General features: G+C 44.1%; 1 protein-coding gene across 1 annotated transcript in view; it reads left to right on the forward strand.

Moving 5' to 3' along the window:
* The window catches only part of LOC118259585 (synapsin-3-like), a 23,023-nt gene continuing 2,381 nt past the window's right edge, over window positions 1–20,642 (forward strand). The window contains exons 1-6 of the mRNA XM_035569231.2: window positions 1–165; window positions 4,189–4,263; window positions 7,733–7,835; window positions 13,496–13,630; window positions 18,362–18,446; window positions 19,279–19,576. Of these exons, the coding sequence (XP_035425124.1) occupies window positions 56–165; window positions 4,189–4,263; window positions 7,733–7,835; window positions 13,496–13,630; window positions 18,362–18,446; window positions 19,279–19,576 (806 nt within the window). The 5' untranslated portion in view covers window positions 1–55. The remainder of the gene's footprint in view (window positions 166–4,188; window positions 4,264–7,732; window positions 7,836–13,495; window positions 13,631–18,361; window positions 18,447–19,278; window positions 19,577–20,642) is intronic.

A 20,642-nucleotide genomic window follows, 5' to 3' on the forward strand; every position in this document is an offset into this window, starting at 1 on the left:
TGCTGGATTTTCGGCAATCAAGGTCAAAGTTGAGAACCAGCACGACTTCCGGGACATGGCGAGCATCGTAGCCATGGCAAGAACCTACGCCACCTCCGAGCCATTCATCGACTCCAAGTATGACATCCGAATCCAGAAAATCGGCAACAATTACAAGGCTTACATGTAAGTGCATGGCTATGCCAGGGTGAGACGGGGGCAGGGGTGGGGGGACACATTGCTGTGGACGCAGTTCATTCAGTGTCTGCTCTGGGCAGAGGAGGAGGCTGACTTAATTCCCTTGAAAAAGAGCCCTGCTGTTCATCTCCCACCTCTGAACCCAGATCCCTCTTCCACTGATCATCCTCATTACTCACTGTCGGCCCGTTGTTTTGGAAGATAAATCTCCCTCTACCTGTTGCTGAGCTTCAGTTAGTTCCCACTATAAAACCCTGCTGTGCCGTCACCTACCACCCCCACCTCCCCTTGTGACAGGGCTCATCTTACCCAGCAGTTTAGCAAAATCCTCCAGCTCTCAGTGCCTTCTTGTGGGAACTGAGCCCACCACCCTCCCAGCCAGGGGAGGCAATTAAAAAGAGGGGTGTCCCAACAGCCTCAGGGAGCTAAGTTTGGAAGAGATGGTTGTAACTAATGGAGCCCTACAGTGTGCAACCCACAGCAACACCCTGTCTTCTCCCCAGCCAGAGATCGTGGCACTGTGTTTACACGAGGGCACGAGGGGCATGCAGCACCACATACAGATGGCCTCAGCTTGGCCACCATACAGGGATTCCAGGGGCATTTTTCATGATTGCTCCCTGAAGCATACACAGGAGGGGAAGGTGAAGCAGAGGTATTTCTGCAGGTGGCCCAGTGCTCCTCCCTGCTCTGCAAGGTAGTGAGAGAGGTGGGACAAGGGCAACCCTCAGCACTGGTGTGTCTAAAAATATAAAAAAGTGCTCAGCCAAACTTCAGTAGTTGTCAAGCTCAATTAAAGATGTAACCACATGGCTCAATAAAACACCTGTTTCTTCTTACTGCAAACCAGTAGACAAAGCTAAGCCAAATAGCACAGCTTCTCCAGGAATACCACTCCTTATCCAGCCACAAAATTCTGGACAAGTAGACAGCCCTGGCAGTACATTCTTCAGGTCTCCAGATAACATTTCATATGTTACCTAAGACCTGCAACACCGTGAGTTTTGGATCCATGTTTACCAACCCCCAGGCCATATAGCTCTGGCGCAAACGTAGTTACATAAGATAATCAAATGGACCTGATCACATATTTTTCGGTTCTAGTTGCCTGGCCGGATTCCTGACACAGAGGTATTTAAGTAAACTAGATAATGACTGAGCTGCATTCTTCATGGGAAGGACTTTTGGAACACTCAGCTGCTTCATGTGAACCCAATGAGAGAAAAATTGTTTTAAACCTGATCGGGTCAACAACAACTCAAACTGGCCAAAGGAAGGAAGGTTTAAAATATCCATTAAAATTCTCTGTTCCTGCCAACCTACCCAGCCTTGGCTCCAGAGCCCGCTCCCACACTGCCTCTACATGAAACAAAGGCCCAGTTAGGCTGATCATATCCTCTCCCTGTTTATTATTCGCACTCACCACACTCTCATCCAGACAGGGATCAGAAATAATACCAGATAAAAGAAAGCAGTCACACTAAGAGCTAATCCTATTTGGGAATATAGCTGTGCAAACAATTGTTTGCTAAATGAAATATGTTTTCACACAAAAAAACAGCCATGAACGGGAAACACCTTAATGAGAAATTAAGCTTATTAGCAAAGAAAGCAAACAGCAAAATTCACCAAGTGACTTGCTAACCCAGAGTATTTACTTATATTGAGAGAACCGTTTATGGAAGTGAGCCTGGGGATCGGCATAGCCGGTTTGATCGTGGGCTGCTCCTTCCATACCAGTGTCAGACAGAATAGAAGGTTCTTTCTATGATATTCATGAGTTCCTATTATGTCAGAGGGCAGAGGTAAAAGCACCCGAAATATCAGGGCTCTCACTGGTGTCTCACATAGAAGACTCAAATTCATTAGTCATGCTAGCAAATCTCAGCCTTAAAGCAATTACAGCATGCGTCAGACTAAGTGAATTGCTTTGATCTGTGAGCCATGGAATCTACCCAGGATTTCTATACCTTCACCCACACATATAGACTTTAAAAAACCCCTTCCTTCTGAGAACAGACTGTATACCAACATTTCTGCAGAATATGTTTACTTAGCACGCATCTGCCTGAGGGAGGATACTGCAGGGTGACTCATGCATTCCTCTCCGCCCCAGATGTTCAATGCATTTCCTTCCAGCCCATGACCCAAGGCTTGAGTTCAGTTTCCCATTGACTTCAGTGCAGTGACTCCACATTTACACTACTAACAAACACCTACTTAGCCCATGCCTTGGGCCAGTTACAAAACAGCAGATAAGTAGCATGTGATACATGCCTAAAATTCCACCAAATGTGTTGGACCTAGGTTGTAATACTGGTGAAGAGAAAACATGAATACTACTCATGTAGCTGAAGAAATTGTGGGAGAAATTATACACCCCCACCCTCCCCCTTCTCAAGTCAGGGTAAAGGGTTCATTTCCAGTTAAGACTTTGAATTTCCTTGTAAAACTGTATAGCTGTGGTTTGGTTTTCTCACAGATGGCTCAACTGCTTACATTTGGTATGCCAGGTACATTTTCTGAACACTGATATTCAATCATCTTGTTACTAATCAGATTCCAGGAGTTCTCATCAGTGCTAATGGGATTCTAGGTGCCACCTGCCGCTATGATGGCATCTATATGATAATAAAGCATCGGTCTTCCCATTATAGAACTGAAAAACGTAATCCTAAGAATCACATATCAAAAGAAAAAGAGATTTGAACACTGTCCTTACAGGGTATCGAGGACTCACAACAACCAAACCTCAAGGAGGGATCCATACTTCTGCTTAGAAAGTAGGGCGGGAAGGTGGATGTTGGGTGAAGGTAACAAAAGGCAAGAGTCAACTATATGAAAACACAATTATTCAAAACAGTAATTAGGCTCCTTTGGCCCTCCTCCCACTCCTTTAAATATGGGTTACAAAGACTATTTAAATTTCACAGCAACTATACATACCACTTAAGAAGAGAAATCAGAAAAAGGACACCAGGCTGTCCTTCACCAGAATAAAAGGAAACCCTGTGTATCAGCTATAATGATCCAGGTTTACAGTCCAGCAGGACATCAGTATTATGACTGTTCCACGTAGTCTTACAAGTTCAAAGTATCACTTCTACATCATGCTGAAAAGGTGACGGAAGTGGTAGGGAGGGTTCCAAAACCTCCTGTTGAAAATGCTTGATCATACTCCCCTCCTAAATCTCTGCCTAAATATCTTTCAACGTAGAGATTCTCCCTGGATGTATGCTGTCAGCTTGTTGACTTTTCTTAGATTGTACACTGTGCCAGAATTATCTGGACAGTGTTGTCAAAGCAAGCTGTCCAAAGTCTGCCCTGTGCCTAGGGTCAAGGAAAGGAAATTTTTATCCCTTAATGGATGATGGTGAAACTCAACATCTGCCAGCAACAGTACCATTTGGGGGAAATTAATCATCAGTTGCAGCTAATGAGACTCCAACCATTTTGCAATTGTAAATTCTCCAAGTCCAAACATAGTAAGCCACAGTAAGATCAATGAAAATTCAGTGGGAAAGAGGATATAAGCATATTTCCTAAGATACCTGTACAACTGAAGTCAAAGTTAGGGAGACCTGAGTGTTAGAACTGACATTTGTGGAACTGCTTAGTCAGATGTTTGCACAGAGTGTTGCTCTGCCACAGACGGAGGATGCTACGATGGCAGAACACAAGGGTGATTATCCCGGAGACCTTCTACCAACATTTCAGCTCTCCTAGGCCAGATATATAAAGAAAGAAAGTACTCACAGAGCTTGATGTGTACTCAAGACTCCTTGGAGGTTTCCCTGCCTAACTCCTCACTCAGCCTTTCATGAGTTTGAACAACGTATCCTGTATGGAGTGTTGTTGAGGCAGGATTTGGAAAGATTTCTATGAGGAAGTACCTCACCTCATCCCCTCCTGTACAAGCACTGAGTCAAGAATGAGGACTACAGTATGAGGGAGGATGGGGCAGGGATGTATTTTCATGTTCATGGTTATGTTTTTGGTTTGTTTTCCTAGGAGGACATCTATCTCTGGAAACTGGAAGGCAAACACAGGCTCTGCGATGCTGGAACAGATTGCAATGACAGAGAGGTAAGGAAGAGGGTTTCAAGACAGTACTAGCTATTCTTGGGTTAGAAGGGAGGAACTGTATTTTAGACTTCAGTTCATTGATAGAACTGGTAAGTGAGGTCTCCCGGGAGGCCGGATAAAGGAGTTTAAAAGACCAAATATTTCCTTAAAAAAATACTAGGGGCACAAAGGCAAACTGTCCTGTTTTGGAGAACAGACTGGAAGTACAGCTAGGGAGCAACATTGCTAAATCATTAGATCTTTAGTGAATTTAGCCACAGGAAACAAGACCAGCATACTAAGGTCAAGCACACAGGCACAAACATGTAGGGATAAAATCAGAAAGGTCACAGTGCAAAATAAGAAGTAACAAGAAGTTATTCTAAGTACATTACTAATGAGAGGCGCACACAGAAAAAGTGTTTTTCTGCTGCTCAACAGAGAGAAAAATCTGTCAGCTGAAGCGCTGAAAGCACTAGTCTTCCAAAAGTGGACACTGTTTTAGCTAAGGTCTCACTGCTGAACAGGGGAGAAGGAACTGCCTCATGCATCTTTCACACTAAACTTTGCAAATGGTACTTCCATCTATTCAAATCACTGTGATATTTGCTAATATTGCAACTGTGTGGTATTGTTGACTCATGGTAACTTAGGCTTTGTTGCATAACCCAACCCCTTTTCTACAGAACCGCTATCAAGTCACTTGTTCTCCATCCTGTTTTTTAAGTAGATTATTCATAGATTTATAGAATCTATGAATATAAAATTAAATATAATTAATTATATAAATATAAAATAGAAATATAATAAATATATGGCTAAAAATTATGACTAAATATAAAATAGAAATTAATTCTATAGAATTAATAATACATGTGTACTCACTCATCTCTAGTGAATCTAAGATTTTTTTCAGACTATATCTCCAATTCCCAATGATCTTAGTATCATGGTTAATTCTGACTCTGTCCAGCTTTGGGCACCACGTTTGAAGAAATATAGCAATTGAGTTAAAGAGGTCACAGGATAATAAAGGAAATGCTCAGAGGAGAAAAGAGAGCCTATAAGAAAAATATGCAACAATTGCTTATGAAGTTTTTTACCTTTTCCAGTTGCAGACCACTGATATTTTTTTTTCAGTAGAGGTGTGCACTCTTGCATAATGAATGTATGTCTACAGTGCAGAGGTTCACTTTCCTTCGTTAGCTTTCAAAGAGCTGGAAGAAGTTGTCCACAAGCTGAACGCTACTGCATCCCAAAGATGAAAACATTTAGAGCACAAAGTCTTTGAATATAGGAAAGGCTGCTAATAGGGCATTACCCACACTTTATATTGCTAGTACAAAGCTGTAAGAAATAATAGGTTTAAACTATAGTAGAAAAGGTTCATTTGGGCATAGGAAATATTTCTTAACAGTAAGGATAACACAGAACAGAAATGGATTGCCTGGAGGGGAAGGGGAATTTGTGTCCTCTTTCAGACTAGGTTAGAGAAATGCCTCCTCTTTTGGGTACATGAGTTGTGCAGGTGATCATATAAGGTCCCTTCTGCAACTTTTGTTCCATGAGACCGGGAAACCAAGCCAAGAACCTAATCTGATGCTGTAGGTGACTCTGCAAAATGCTAATATGACTATGGGAACTGGACATTATTACGTATCCTGGTTGTTTTACAACACAGCTGAAGCCAGAGAGAAGGGCAGACATTCCCCAATTGCAGTGTTGCAGGATTAAAGCCCAGATTCCTGCTAACCTAGCGAGCTGAATTTTGAAGGTTCAGTTTATAGAGGTCGTTCCCCAATTCACTGTACTAGCCCTATCTAGCCACAAATGCAGCAAAAACCATTGAAATCTGTGAGTCATCAGTGCATGCAACAAGGCAGGAGTTTTGCTGAGTAGAAGCAAACTGTAGTTTTGTAGTAGTGCCTATTGTAGTTTTGTAGTAGTACCTACTGTACTGAACAGTAGCCCAGAGGACTGACATCCAAATAATACTAAGCAAAATGACAGTAAAACTCTGCAAATGCTATCCCTGATGCACACGCATAAATATGCTCCTCTGTCCCATAGCACTGCTATTCCACCTGAGCAGCCCTGATGCCTCCCAGTGCTCACCTAGGGCCAGGTAGCTAACAGGGGCTCCGGCATGGGCAGCAATTCCCCGAGGCTGGCTGTCAAACCCAAATACCTAGAGATGTCCCTTAGGAAGATCTGTGATGGTGCTGGGTGTGGGAGCACAGCAGTGCATGAGGGCAGCTTGCAGGGCTTCCTGCCTGGTTCACAGGGTCTGCAGTTCTCCTCCTCCTTGTGCTAGTCAGTCCTCCTCAGGCTCCCCCTTTCTCACAGGGGCTGGTGTGAACGTGCTTGGTCTCCTCATTAGGAGCCATTTTCCTGCAAACATTGTGTTCGCACAAGTTGATCATTATATTGTCAAGCTATGGGGACTCTGGCTGGCTTCAAGGATGTAAACTTGTTCTTTGGCCAGAACAGCTCTTTTCCCAGTCCCTGCAGGGTCTGTAAAATGTCAGTGTTTTCAAAAGACTGTGGCCTTCCCTCCCTCCCCGCATCTTGTCACAGTCCTGCTTACAGATCTGCTGCTCTGAGATTATTTTTCTTATTGAAATGGTCGGGACTGCAGAGCAGCTGCACAGGAAATAAAACCAGGCCGCCTCGTTTCCTCCTCATTTCCACGGCGGGGGGATGCGGCCCCCTCATAACAGGCCCCTTGTCATTCTCTCTCCTCCTCTGACACCAGTACAGCTAAGGGGACACCTGTCAGACCTGGCCCCTGCTCATACCAGCTGATGGTCCCGTTCAGGGACAGAAAAAAGAGGTGGTAGCCTGTATCTCTCCCGCTGACCAGCAGTGCCTGGTCCCTGTGATGGGACCGCCTGGCTAGGAGCAACATCCAAGGGATCAGAGGGAGGAGGCTGTAAAAGGATGGCACTGAAAGAGTGAATTGTAAAAAGCAGGAGCCGCTAGGTCACAGATCAGGGAGGGGGTGGCTACACCCTGCTAAATTCTGCACTCGCTTTCCCATCTTATTGCAGCCCCAATATCCTGGACATCTTATCAGGAGAAAAGCTGTCTGCATAATGGAGGGCTTTCAGGCAAAGCCAATACAAACGCTAAGGGGCCAACTCTTCTGGGAGATTAAATGAGCTAAATATTTATAGCTTGGCTAAATGACAACCGACTGGAGATCTGATGTAAATACCAAGGAGGGAAAGAAACATTTTAAGGTGGCTTTGAGGGCAGGATTGAAACAATCTGCACTAAAGAGAAACTTCAGGCAAGATTCTCCCTTTTGGTGTTTTCTTGTGGGTGTTTTTTGGTCCATCTCCTGTGCAAGAGATAGGGGCAAAGTATGTAAAGTATACAAAGTATGCCTTCGGAATCTCTTTGTGCTCCTCTGAGCAGCAGGATGGGTGACTGTGTTGGTGTAATACCCAAGACACTTAATCCTAGGCCATGCCTCTGGTTTCTGCAGGTACAGACTCTGGGCGGATGCCTGTGCGGAAATGTTTGGAGGTCTCGATATTTGTGCTGTCAAAGCTGTCCACAGCAAAGATGGAAAAGACTATATCATTGAGGTGAGAGCACGGGGAACCTGAAGGCAAGTCTTCGGGAAGTGTGTCTGCATGCACACACCTTCCCTCAAAGTTCATATACACCAATATGCTCTCTTACTCCTGTGTGCATGCTCCAGCAGTCACTGCTCCTGAATGTCCATCTGTTTCCTCCAAGCTGTTGCCCACTGATATGCAAGGGCCTTATTCAGAGTCGCAGGTAAACTGACAGACATACAGCAGGGCGTCAGAGTTATATTGCCCTCATTTCAGTGTGGACTGTGAAAAGAAATGGGAGAGCCACACACTGCTTGGCCACCCCAGCTTTCCAGCTGATGAGACCCCACAGTGTGGCAATTTACCATCATGGGACAGATACGATTCTGCCTTCTTAGCGAGCACATAGCAGCCTGCAAGTGTTGCTGGCAGCATCCAAAGTTTGGCATGTCTCATTGCATCAGTGCCCCAGTACCATTCTGCCTAGGCTGAGCACCTGCAAAGGCAGCACACCTCTCATAGCTGCAAGTAGAGATTGGCAGAATCATGAACAAACATGCCCAGATTCAGCCCAACCTGAATTCAGGTGCCACATGATGTTAGCATATTAGTCATATTAATGTCCCCCCATTACCCATTCACACAAAAAAATAGTCATGTCCAGCAGGTGATTCAGTGCACTGAAAGTCTCAGTTTCTAAATGAACATGTCTTTCTCCAATCACTTTAAAGGGAACCCCAGTAACAAAACTCCCAGCCGCACCTTATTTAAGAGAGTAGAATAAATGGCAAGAGTGAAGCAAGAAGGCCCATGAACAGCAGGAACAATTTAATTTTATTTTTTTTTAAAAAAGGTGAATTTGCTAAAATCTTTTGCTTGGACAACATTCACTATAATAGACCAGCAGGACAGACCAGTACAGATCTACTCCAGGCAGTGTGGGCTACAGACTTTTGTGCTCAGAGCCCCACTAATGAGACAACCTGTGGCTCTGAGAGCTAAGGTTCAGCACGTTCCTCACCAGGCCAGGAGGAAAAAGTAGGAACGTGGTGGATAGCACACTCAGGTCACCCAAGCGGGGCAGAGAAGGAAAAGCTGGCCAGAAAATCAAAGTGGAAACTTAAGAGACACTCTGGGGGAGAGAAAATCTGGCAAGTAAGCAAGTGTCTCTGTCACTATGTGATTCAAGGAGGCACAGCATCTGACCTGCTGTAAACTCCACCAACACAGGCCAGCCGAGGAAGACGAGCAGAGCCAGCCTACGGCTTCATGCAGGGGTGCTGACACACTGGAAAGCTATGTGTGGGAGAGCAGTCCCACCCGCTGAGGGTTGGGATGCTGATGAGAACCACATGAGCCCTCCAGTGACTGCACATTCCAGCATTATGTATCTACTCCCCGGGGAGCGGTGACCTGTCAAAGGCCATGTGATCCAAGCACGTTGCCAGCAACAAAACACTGGCGAGCCTCTGTCTTTTCTGCAGTGATGGGGCCACGGCTGATGGGTCTGCTCCTGTACGCAATTCATCGGCACCTAGAGGAGCATCCCCTAGAGCAGGCTGCCTCCCTGCTATGCGCTTTTATGTCTCTGTGCACATGTAGCTGAGAAAGGAAGAGCGAGAAAGCAGTCTTGCTAGAGTAAGGATGTTTGGACTGTGTCCATACATGGTCAGATGTGAGATGTGGTTTTCATATCCCTGCATCTATTCTTGCACATAAGCTTATGTACGTGCACACATGGGTAATTCTCTGCTTAAGGATTATATGCCTCTGTCAGGATATACCTCTGGTTTTTCACATCTGCCCCTGTCTGAGTGACTGCATGAAAAGCACGGCCATACGCTAACAGACCTCACCAGGCTGCACGCAGAGGGAAATGCACACTAATACCCCCCTCTCTCCAAGGTAAAAAACAACAGATCTAATGTGATACAAATCAGAAGAAACACATCAGCCTCAGATGGGTCATGCTGAATTATGCCAGCGTAGAACCTAATTGAGTAGGTCTGGTGTACCAACATCGAGCAGGCATTCAGATGCCAGGCTGACGGACACTGACAGGAAAGGAATAGAGTAATGCAATACAAAGAGCAAAACAAAGCCAAACAGGCACCTTTTCTACTTTATGCAGATCGGAGAGAGATGTTGACAAGTAATTAATTGCCTCCAGCCTACTTCCTGGGGTACTTTTCTTGGTCTGAAACTGATCCTTTATTTTGCTTTTTTCTTTTGATACTGGGGGAAAAAAAGTTTTTGACTGTGCGACAGTTGTATTTTTCTTGGTGAGAAGGAACAGTATGCTGTGACATTTTACAAGAAAGCACACCTAAATGGACTGAACAAATAAGGAATCTGCACAATGCAATTGCAGGCAGTAATTAATTTTCACAGTGCAAAGCAGTTCTCTAGGAGAGAATTGCAGAAGTAGTGATGGGCAGTTCTATGAACTCCAATTTAGCACAGTGGTTTGTTGCAAACAAAATCACATTTAAAAAGATGAGTTATCAGCACAGGACAAGAATAATCTTTCACTTATAGTGTTTGCTGCCATGTGAACGTCACCTTCTTTTCTTTTCCCATAGTAGATAACAGGACCTACTACCTTTCTGCCCCTCAAAGCACTAGCACACTTAAGCACCATGTTCATGGCTCATATTCAAAGCTAAAATCTACTGATTTCATACTATTAAAACAGCTGTGAATTTGACGGCAAATGCTGGTTCTTCTTCTTCCTCTGCTTTAAAGAACTTTGCCACTTTAAAAGAATATTCAGCATGAATATTCAGAAGGCCAGGTCCTCAAAATAGCACGAGTTAGGTACCGCTGTTAGCAGCCAGATTCTCAAAAGAGCTCAGCAGTGTGTATGGTTTAATAATCTCTCCCTTGGCCCTTTTTTCATAATGTAGCCCTTTGCCACACCTCTTCTGTACTGATAAATATGGAGAAGGTGGGGAGCAAGTAAAATAATCCTTTTGATTTATTCTTCCTCCTGGATCAACTACCTGCCATGTAGTCAAGCTGTGTTACTAGACACACTCCCTGCTGCCCTGCGAGGAGCCCTGCCCATCCCCTCACCACTGCCTTATCAGTCCTTCGGATATGTCTAATCATCTGTGTCCTTCCTTCCTTCCCTAAAAAATCACCTAACACCCCGCTCCTGCACACCAGAGCACGGAATAACAAGCCCAGCCTTCAGGCTTCAGCGTCAGATCGGCGCAGGGGGTTTTCCAGAGTCTCTTCTTTGCCCTGCTGCTTTCCGCTCCCCCCCATACACCTTATCAGGCAACAGCAGCTGCCTCAGGAGCAGCTACTGACCTTGGGCTGCTACAAAGGCCAGGTCCACATGTGCCGACGTCCTCTTGTCTCACATGGCTGGTCTGTGATCTCCTCGGGAAGGGATGAGTGCAATCTATCTGTGATTCCTGTATTCCTTCCAGCGCTAGCATTCATGGCTGCCCAGGTGCAGAGCAATTTGCCTTTCCCAGAGGACATGCAAGGTGACATCTCGTGCTCCTTTCCGCTTCAGTGGCAACCAGCTGTGTCATTTTGCTCAGTGAAATCACCGCCATTTTCAAAGGCCTTCCCTTACGCGTGTGGTTGCTCAGTCCCATATTGGTGGTCTCCCACAACTCACACCCCTGCCAGGCCCTACACAGAAGTACTGATCCCTGGTGTGTCTTCACTGCCTCAGGCAAGACCTGCTCCAGGGTTCGTTCCCCCTGGTGCCTCTGTTTTATTAAACAGCATCATCTTCACAGAATCATTAGGGTTGGAAAAGACCTCCAAGATCATCTGGTCCAACCATCACCCTACTACCAATGTCACCCACTAAACCATGTCCCCAAGCACCACATCCAACCTTTCCTTGAACACCCCCAGGGACGGTGACTCCACCACATCCATGGGCAACCCCTTTCCCTTCTGCTCCAGCTACTGCTGCCACAGAAATAGGGAAAAGCAGTTCTTAAGGTGAGGAAACGAGGGTTTTTATCTGATTTGGGTGTTTTGAACCGAGCTGTATCCCAGGGAGGGTCAGGGAGCCGCCGAGCGAGGCTGGGCCTGTCAGCAGGGTAACGGCATCATCTAGTGGCCGGACACGTCCCTCGCACGGTGCATTGCAGGGAGCCAAAACCTCTTAACCTCACACACGAACTGGAATTGCCAGATGAAGTGGGAATGCTTTTAAGGGGGGGGGTTAAGGGAGGGCGACCTGTGAAGGAAGCTGCCAGAGGGCCCCCAGGAGACCCTGTGTATGAGACGCAGAGGGGAACTGGCCATTCCCCACCACCCTGGCTTATCGCTGACACCTCTGCAGAACGTCTTTCCCTATCTCCTAATTTTTTTACAGAGAGTGGACAGAGGAATGAAAAGCCACTTGGTGCATTTAGCTGAGCACTTCCATCTGTTTTTCTAACCTCCTTCATTCATACCCTAGGTCAAGTAGCCATGGATGTAGGTGCCAACTCACTCTTCACGCGAACTCCCAGTTAAAACTTCCTAGGTGGCTTCTCCAGTGTTTGTGTGAGACACCTATAGAAATGAACCCAAATGAATAGTTATTCTACAAGAACAGACTAGAATACAAACTTGGTGAACTCACCTCACTGATTTCCTCTACCTCTAAATAAAATGTACGAAACTTTCCATTTCACTCAAATAGTGGACTCTCGCAGCCTTGCCAGGGCAGAGCGCACTTCCAATTGTTATCTGAGCGTGAGTCAGTGCCTTTCTTGAGCAATGCAATCTTTAACTCTGCATTTCAAGGGTTTTTAATGTTTGGTTTAAAAATCAAAGCAAAATAAAATAAACTCTTCCAACCCTGTTACTTTGGTACAATTATATTTACTCCAGCTGAATCTTAACTCCATCATAGCACAGTTCTTCCTGTGGGATTCTGTTGTTTGTGAAGCACTTGATTTATCATGAACTGCTGAAAATGATGTTTAGAGCTGCTACACAGCTGAGGATCTGCTATGCTTTCCTTATTATTGTTGTTGCCAAAACATTTCTTACCTCAAAGACACTTTGACAGCTCTCTTTCCCCCATCTCCACAGTCTTGCTTCCCAACTTTCTCCAGCAGTTGTGGTACGTGTTGGAAAACAGTCATATTACAGTAATATCAAGAAGACAAGCAGAGAATAAGTTTACTTTTCTGCATTGGGTGCTGTTGTTTTGGTGACATCCTATTCATTATGCATCTGTGGTGTTTATTTCCCCTCTCAGGGTGCAGTGCTCTGTGTTGATTAATCCCAAATGTTTCCTGGTTTCCTCCAGTCCCTGCTGCTTTCATCCCCTCAGACTTCAGTACATTTTGTTTCCATCCTTCTGTGTCTGCCTGTGTCTCTTTCTGCTGCAGTGTCATCCCAAAATGCTGTAGCACAATGCCAGAGACCCCATCCACGAGAGGCATCTCCTCAGGAAGAAGCAAGTTTGTGTTTGCTTGATTTAGAAAACCTTCAGCCACCAGAAGCCTTGGGTTGGCTTCCAAGTTGTAAATAGAAGATGGGGAGTGGAGGAAGCACATGTTGTTTCCAAAAAAAATCTAAGTGAAATCCCACCCTAGCATGTTTCAGCATGGAGGGGACTTAGGACTAGACAAAGCAGGTTAGCGTGAAAGGTGAGTTGAAACAAGCATCTGCCACCAGTAAACCTCTTTATTAACTGCTGTTTTTCTTTCTTGTGGCAGGTGATGGACAGCTCGATGCCCCTGATTGGGGAGCATGTGGAAGAGGACAGACAGCTTATAGCCGATCTGGTTGTTTCCAAAATGACTCAGCTTGTCACCGCTGCTGGATCTACCCCATCACCGCTGAGGCCTTGGGTATGACAGAATATAGACCTTTTGGCCAAGCTGTTTTCCTGAATTCTTTTTCTCTCTCGTCTCCCTGTAAATGTCAGGCAGTCAGACATCCCACAGAGATGAACGGTCCCATACCAGAGTGTATTAGATAGATTGACTACTGCTCTTCCAGAGAAGTCTCTTGCAGACCTTTGCAGTGGGTGCCCTAAGAAACGGCTCGGTTTCCTGCCTTCTCCTTCAATGTAACTGTGGTATTGCATGGGTAGTGTGGGCCACACACCTAGGCATTCTGCCTTGCTAAATCAAATCCTATTTTAGATTCATATTGCAGACAGCATTTCTAGAGGTGCTTGTAAATCCCAGCTTCACCTCCGTTTAACATCAGTCCTCAGGATAGGTTTCATTCCAGTTTTTGCATCTCTGGTGAAAATCTGTGCTTCCCAAAGAGGAGAGTGGGAATTTCCACCAAGACTTGTTTCATTTCTCAATACAGCCTTGCTTCTTTGGAGATGCCCTTTACCCACTTTATCAGTAGGAGGCCTGACTACTGCTGAATTCCTATAACAACCTGTCATTTTTCCATTTAAGCTGACCCCTTTGCACTCCTCATGGCACATTCATTCCCAGACTGTATGCGCTATTACCTCTTTCAGTGTCTAGCAGGGAGCCAAGCAGGAAAGGTTGAGGACAACAGAAATCTGTACAAAAGAAAAGACAGAAGAGTAATCAGGCTGAGTGATAATACTGACTGCAACACACTGGAAAGGTTTCCATTTCCACTCGAGATAAAGTGAGAGGAAGGACTCTGTGGCTCTCTGCCTCTGTTTTATGACAGCCTACTCCCTGCTAAACCAGGTCCCCAGCATGCAGTGCCTTCAGAGTAAATCCAAGGCAAACTTTAGCTAGAGTGAGGGGAACCTTTAATAGACGCTAAAAATGCTTTGGGACAGCGAAAGTCATACAGAATGGATAGGATTTACTCTGGCCAAAGTGAAATCAACAACTGACCTCTGAAATAACCAAGATAAAGAGTGTATAAACTAAGAGCAAAGGGGAAGCCTGCAGAAACTGAGAAGAACATGGACAGATGCATATGTTGTCTATATCTGTAATAAAGACATACAGGACTGGAATGGATTGCAACAGAACTAAAACAGTCAAAGGAGAACAAAACAAATGGTCTTGGAAGCATAAGATGTCAAACAGAAGATTTAAATGAGAAAAGGTTTCTCAACAAGGACACAAATATCTGTATTCAAAATCAAGAAAATTAAACCCACAACTGTGTTAACTAAAGTGTTTTACGATAGAGAAAGACCTTGGTACAGCAAACATTGGAGAAACTGCACAAGCTACAATTGCTACTGTAATGCTGTAACACGTAGTTATAGAACTACAGATGAAGACTTCCACAGAAACAAGAAAAATAACAATTCTGAATATGAAGGCAGCAGTATTGAATACACAGAAATATGAGCCTTTGGCTATCCTACGGGTATGCATAGAATAACTATGCATATTATTGTGGCTATCTCTGTAAGTTTCTGGATAAGAAAAACTGAGAAATTAAGAAATTGAGTGCACAGCCTTGACAGAAATGGAAGAAGCAACAAGTCATAATAAAATGAGATACAGCTATCAAGTAAGTCAAATAACACAGTGGGACAGTAAGTCAAAGAGAGTTTTGCATCTTTTTAGGTGACTGCTTCTGGGAACTGTGAAATCCAAGTGTAATAGGAAACAACAGCTTGACCTAGCCTTCTGAAACACCCAGGTACAACTTCAGAAAGGGAACAAGTAGTACTAGGTTTGCTTTCCTTGGGACAGTATCAAAAAGTCATCATATAGCACAAGCAGTTAGGAAATGTGCTTTTAGTAAGATGAGAAAATTATTCAAAAGCTCCCTAGTATTAGAAGTCAAGCTTTATGGATGCTATTTAAGAGAACATTGTTTTCCCGAATGCATATATACATTTCTGATCTGCTCCTAAACGAGAAATGCAAGAAATAAACTTCTAGGGTTAAGTCGCAAAGTGAAAGAAGACATTCAAGACAAACAGAAAAAAATCTTCCAAATTTGGAAATCTGACATTTTAAAAGACGTTTATGCACACAAATCGTTTATGCATACAATCACACAAGTAATAAAAGGAAACTTAAAAAAGATAGAATTTTATTTTAAAGATCAGATAGAGGGAAGAGTGAAACAAATTCTCTGAGTTCAGCAGAAGACAGAACCTCACCAAAGCATTGGTGAGCTCTATGGATCATCCAATATTAAGGGAGAAAGGGAAGACAACAGAGACAGTGATGGGACTCCAGTGAATTTAACTGCTGAAAATGGAGAACTTCTTAAATCATACATAGATTTTCCCAGTCAGGCATGCAGGGCAGAGAGCAAAAGCAGTGATTAAATTGGTGATAGTTGACATTTTTAAAAATTATTAATCCCCCAGACCCAGCTGGCTACATCCAATGACGTGAATTTAGGAAGTGACTCAGCTGCCAAGAAAAAAAGTGCAATTTCATTAGAAACAGTTATTGCTCCAAAGGATTGGTGTATAACAAATACAAAATTTGTGTTTAAAAAGGCTATAAATTTGTGTTTAAAAAGGCTATAAGACTAACGTAGAAAAATGTACGTAAGGAAGTTGTGGACCTTACAAATGATCTCAACAATTAATTTAAAGAATAATACAGAAGACTAATAAACCAACAGAGCCATGGCTTAAGAGCATCCACCACAATTTTTTTTCAAAGAAAAATATCCCATTAATCTTCCTTTCAATTCTTTGTCCATCAACTCTTTGAGAATTTGTTCATAAAGTGGTAGACAGCAGGCAATCAACCAAAATAATGTAGCTAGACTGTCACAAAGCCTCAGGGAAGGTGGCAGACAAGAGCTATTAAAAAAGCAAGCAGAGAGGGTCTAGAAGGCAAAGTTTCATTGTGAAGCAGATGCCTCAGATGAAGACACAGATATGACAGATGTTAAATCTTGCAAACAGTCAAGGACATTGGGTGGCCATCACTCCTGCAACTCTCCACCTCAAAATTGCATTGCCTTCATCTTTGAGAAGCCTTGGGTTGGCTGTGGGCAGAGGCAACAGAGGTCAATATGAGATCTTAGTCCCTTTCTTTGGCTGATCTAATCAGGATATTTTATGTTATTTCCAGTGTATTTCCTGCAACACCAAGGCAACATTTTAGTGTCCCAAGCTATGTAGGACTAGAAGCTATGGAATGGAAAATTCCTAGGTTTTCCTCCCCATCCGTTTAGCTTGTCAGAGATACATCATGTACAAGATTGGCTGACAACATCATCGCATTTATGTTAGTCAGTTGAAACTCATTTCAGTGCTTCCAGCTATGAAACATTTCTTCCCATTTCCAGAATCATTTAGCTCATTCTCCTGACCTTCCAGGAGCTTCAACAACCCCTTTATCATTGTGTTCTCCATATAAATAATCCAGCACATACCAGTCTATCTGTCTCCAACTTCCCTTGCTCTTTCATAAACAATTTTGTGCAATAGGCTTACTCAGACTTCTGTTAACCTTGGACAAGCCCTCTGTGCAACAATTCTGTTTTGCTTAATCTGCTTATTAAAATATCTGTCAGAAAGAGTAAACAGTGAGAGAGAATAAAGTGCAGATGGCACCAACTTATTTGGGTTAGTCAGGACCAGGGATGTCAGCGAGGAACTTCTGAGAGAGCTATGTATGTTAAGTCACCACAACAGCAAACTGTACCGAAGACTGAAAAGTAAGCTAAACTGGGGTAGAGAGAGGGAGAACATAAACTGTATATATACCTTGTAAGTCCTGCTAACCGTTCCTCTTAAGAAAGACATTGCTGCAAACAGACTAATGAAAACCATTGCTCAGCCTATGGTTGTGTTGACAAGGGAGAAGCAGGGAATTTGGATGCACAAGGAATGAGTTGGTGATGTATACAGAGAAACCAAGATACTGCTTCATCTGGAATAACATAAGCAGACCCGCTTTGGGCAGCTGCAGAAAGGATCACAAGGCCAGGAAAGAGAAGTGGGTGATGAAAATGATTAGGAGCCTGGAAACATTCCCATGGAGGGACCAAAGGGATTCAACCTGTTGGTTTTAGAAAGGACATGAATGGGAGTGAGGGCAGTAAAACTCTGCAAAATAATGAATGGCCTAGCAAAGGTAGGTTGTGAGAACTATTCTCAAACTCAAAGTAATGGAGTTAAGAAGTGGGGAAGGTTGTAAGATTGAAATGGTCTGAGTGACAATATAAAAAAAAAATATCTGGAACTGTTGCAAAGATTTTGTGGAGCAGATCATAAACTTTATGTTCCAGGGTTTGAGCTGGTCCTTACTTAAGAGCAATCAAGATGAAACCCCTCAGGGTAAAAAGATGATTACTCCATAGACATTTCCACGGTTCATCCCTCCTTCCTTTGGAACATCTGGTGCTGGCAACTGTCCAAAATGGGAGATGGGACTAACAGATCCCTTGGGCCTGATAAATTTGGTAATCCCTGATTACCTAAAAAACATTATGAACTGTAACTTCACTGTTATTCCCTGTGAACAAACAATTTATATGCTCCTTATTACTTAGCTCTCAATTTCAGTCCCTTGAAAATTTACCAGCCAGATGCTCTGTGTGTGTATTTAAGGAACACTTCAGGACTCCACTGCTCCTATATTACTTCTTGGCTTCTCTTTGGGGACTCTGTATTAACAGGAATGGCTTTTTTTTTCCTCTAGCCCCCACAAGCTCAGCCTCAGTCAGTGAAAACTCAGCCTGGACCTCAGCTCGCACAACTGTCTCAGCCGCGGCCTCCTCCACAAGGTACAGTTGTTTGGGACCCATGACAGCATGGACTGTGAGACATCAGTTTGCTTTCTAAATAAACACTCTCAGGATAAAGGTTTCGGTCATAGTCCCAATTCACTGATAAGCAGGAAGCAAATTCAGTGTACTTTTAAAGCAGCTACTGTAAAATTCCATATCAGCTCCGAAAGTGGGCTGAAAATTCAATACAGATCCAGTTGATAACTCTGTTAGGACTTGGCTCAGCAAAGAAAGGCCACTTGAAATGCCACTGGAGCAGGATTTGAGGCACAGAGCGTATTTGTGTTTGCACAGAGCTGTAGTGGCAACAACTATTAAGAAGGGACAGCAAGATTTGAGGGTCTGCTACCAATATTGCTAAAGTCACCTGCTGATAATGCTGGAACAGATGCTCAGATACTAGTAGGGCGCACAGTTTTTTTACATCAAATTGCTTTTCTCATGAAGGGACTGTTGACCCAAACCTGCAGATTCAGCTTTCATTTCCTTTAGAGCTGGCATTCCAGTGACTCTTCTTTCTAAATGCAGGAAGCACTTGACAAGAATAAGAAGTATTAGTTACATGGAAAACTACAGCACATTGAAATGACTTCCTTTGGGGGGAGCGGCAGGGCTTCTTTGAAGAGGCAGAGAAATGGACCAAAAAAACTCCAGAGACATGGGCATGACACCAGTGTTAAGACTTATAAAAGAGGATTTCCCTTATCTTTTTGCATAAAAGTAGTCTGAATAGTCTCTCCCTTTAGCAAAACTGACTCCTCCATATAGATACTCGCTTGTTTTCCACAACGTGACCTTCCTCATGCTTATATGCACATGTCCCTTTCAGGTGGGCCACGCCAGCCTCAGGCGTCTCAGCCTCCACGGACAAACGCACCTCCACAGCAACGGCTCTCTCCTCAAGGACAGCAGCCCCAAAGTCCCCTGTCCACTTCACCTCAGCAGCAAAGGTCACCTGGATCTCCACAGCAAGTCCGATCAGCAACTGGGTCCTCTCCAGTCCAGGCTTCCAAGGCAGGCATGTTCCCACCACAGCAGCCCAGACCCCCTGCTCAAGGCCGGGCTCCTAGCCAGCCAAGCCCCACTGAAACATCCAAGCAGCAAGCCAACCCACACCCGCATCTGAAGTAGGTGCTCAGTTAATTGTCTGTATTATCACTATTATCTGTATATCACTATTTTCTGTAGATAGTAGAATAAGTCTGTCAAAAAAAGTATCCTAAGCTGGCATGAAGAACTTATCGCCTGTTGTCAGGCAGCAGTCCCCAGGGACAAAGGCCTGGACAGGTGTGAGTGACTTCAGAGGTACAAGTGCCTGGGCACAACTCAGGCCACCATTGAACTGTTGTCAGGAAGAACAAATTGTAGGTTACATCTCGAAGATTTCACATTCTTCCTCTTGTTTATGTGCTCATTGTTAAATATGTGCTCTACCCCAGTCGTGTCAATGCAGCTACTTCCTTCTCAGCAGGGTATATAATCCTTATCCTTACAGACTGTAACCAGCACATTATTGACCAGAAAGCTTGACAAGAGTAATTCCTTCACTACTCTTTGGATGCAGGAGCCACACAAGGTTCTTTACTGGGCAATTTTTTGCAATTGCTAGCAAAGGGGGTGGGGAGGGCGCAAGTGGCACTACTCACATACATAGAAGTCTAGATGGTGACTATATGTTTAAGCGCTCTGCTGGAACAGAACACACCGCTGAATTGTTGTGCAGTAGCCACCGTTAGTGGAGTATATCTGGCTGGCACCATGGCCGAGAAGCTTGGCGATAAAATGTTTGATGTTGACAAAGCTGGCACAAGGTCAAATTGGCAAGAACAGGCCAGAGCAAAATATAAGCTAGAAATGGTAAGACAGCTTCTAGACAGAGCAGAGGAGTGACGTTCCGGAATGTGCTTTCAGTGATAATGTCAACAATTAGCAAGACAAACTAAGAGCAATGGACTTACAGATCAAAATGTTAGCGCTAAGGATGCCATCTCCACACAATACGTATTTCATGAACGTTAATTCAGATTCTGGTCTTGTGCTGAATTCCGATTACTGACAAGGAGAAACCACACTCAGTGACAAAGCACGGTAGTGGGGAAAATTGGGAGATCTATTTGAAAAGTACAGTCCTGATCTGAACTAAAACGCTAGAGAGTATACACCCAGCAGGAGCACTGAGGCCAACCAAAACAC

This window comes from Cygnus atratus, chromosome 1 (genome assembly GCF_013377495.2).
Source record: "Cygnus atratus isolate AKBS03 ecotype Queensland, Australia chromosome 1, CAtr_DNAZoo_HiC_assembly, whole genome shotgun sequence".
Taxonomy (NCBI): domain Eukaryota; kingdom Metazoa; phylum Chordata; class Aves; order Anseriformes; family Anatidae; genus Cygnus; species Cygnus atratus.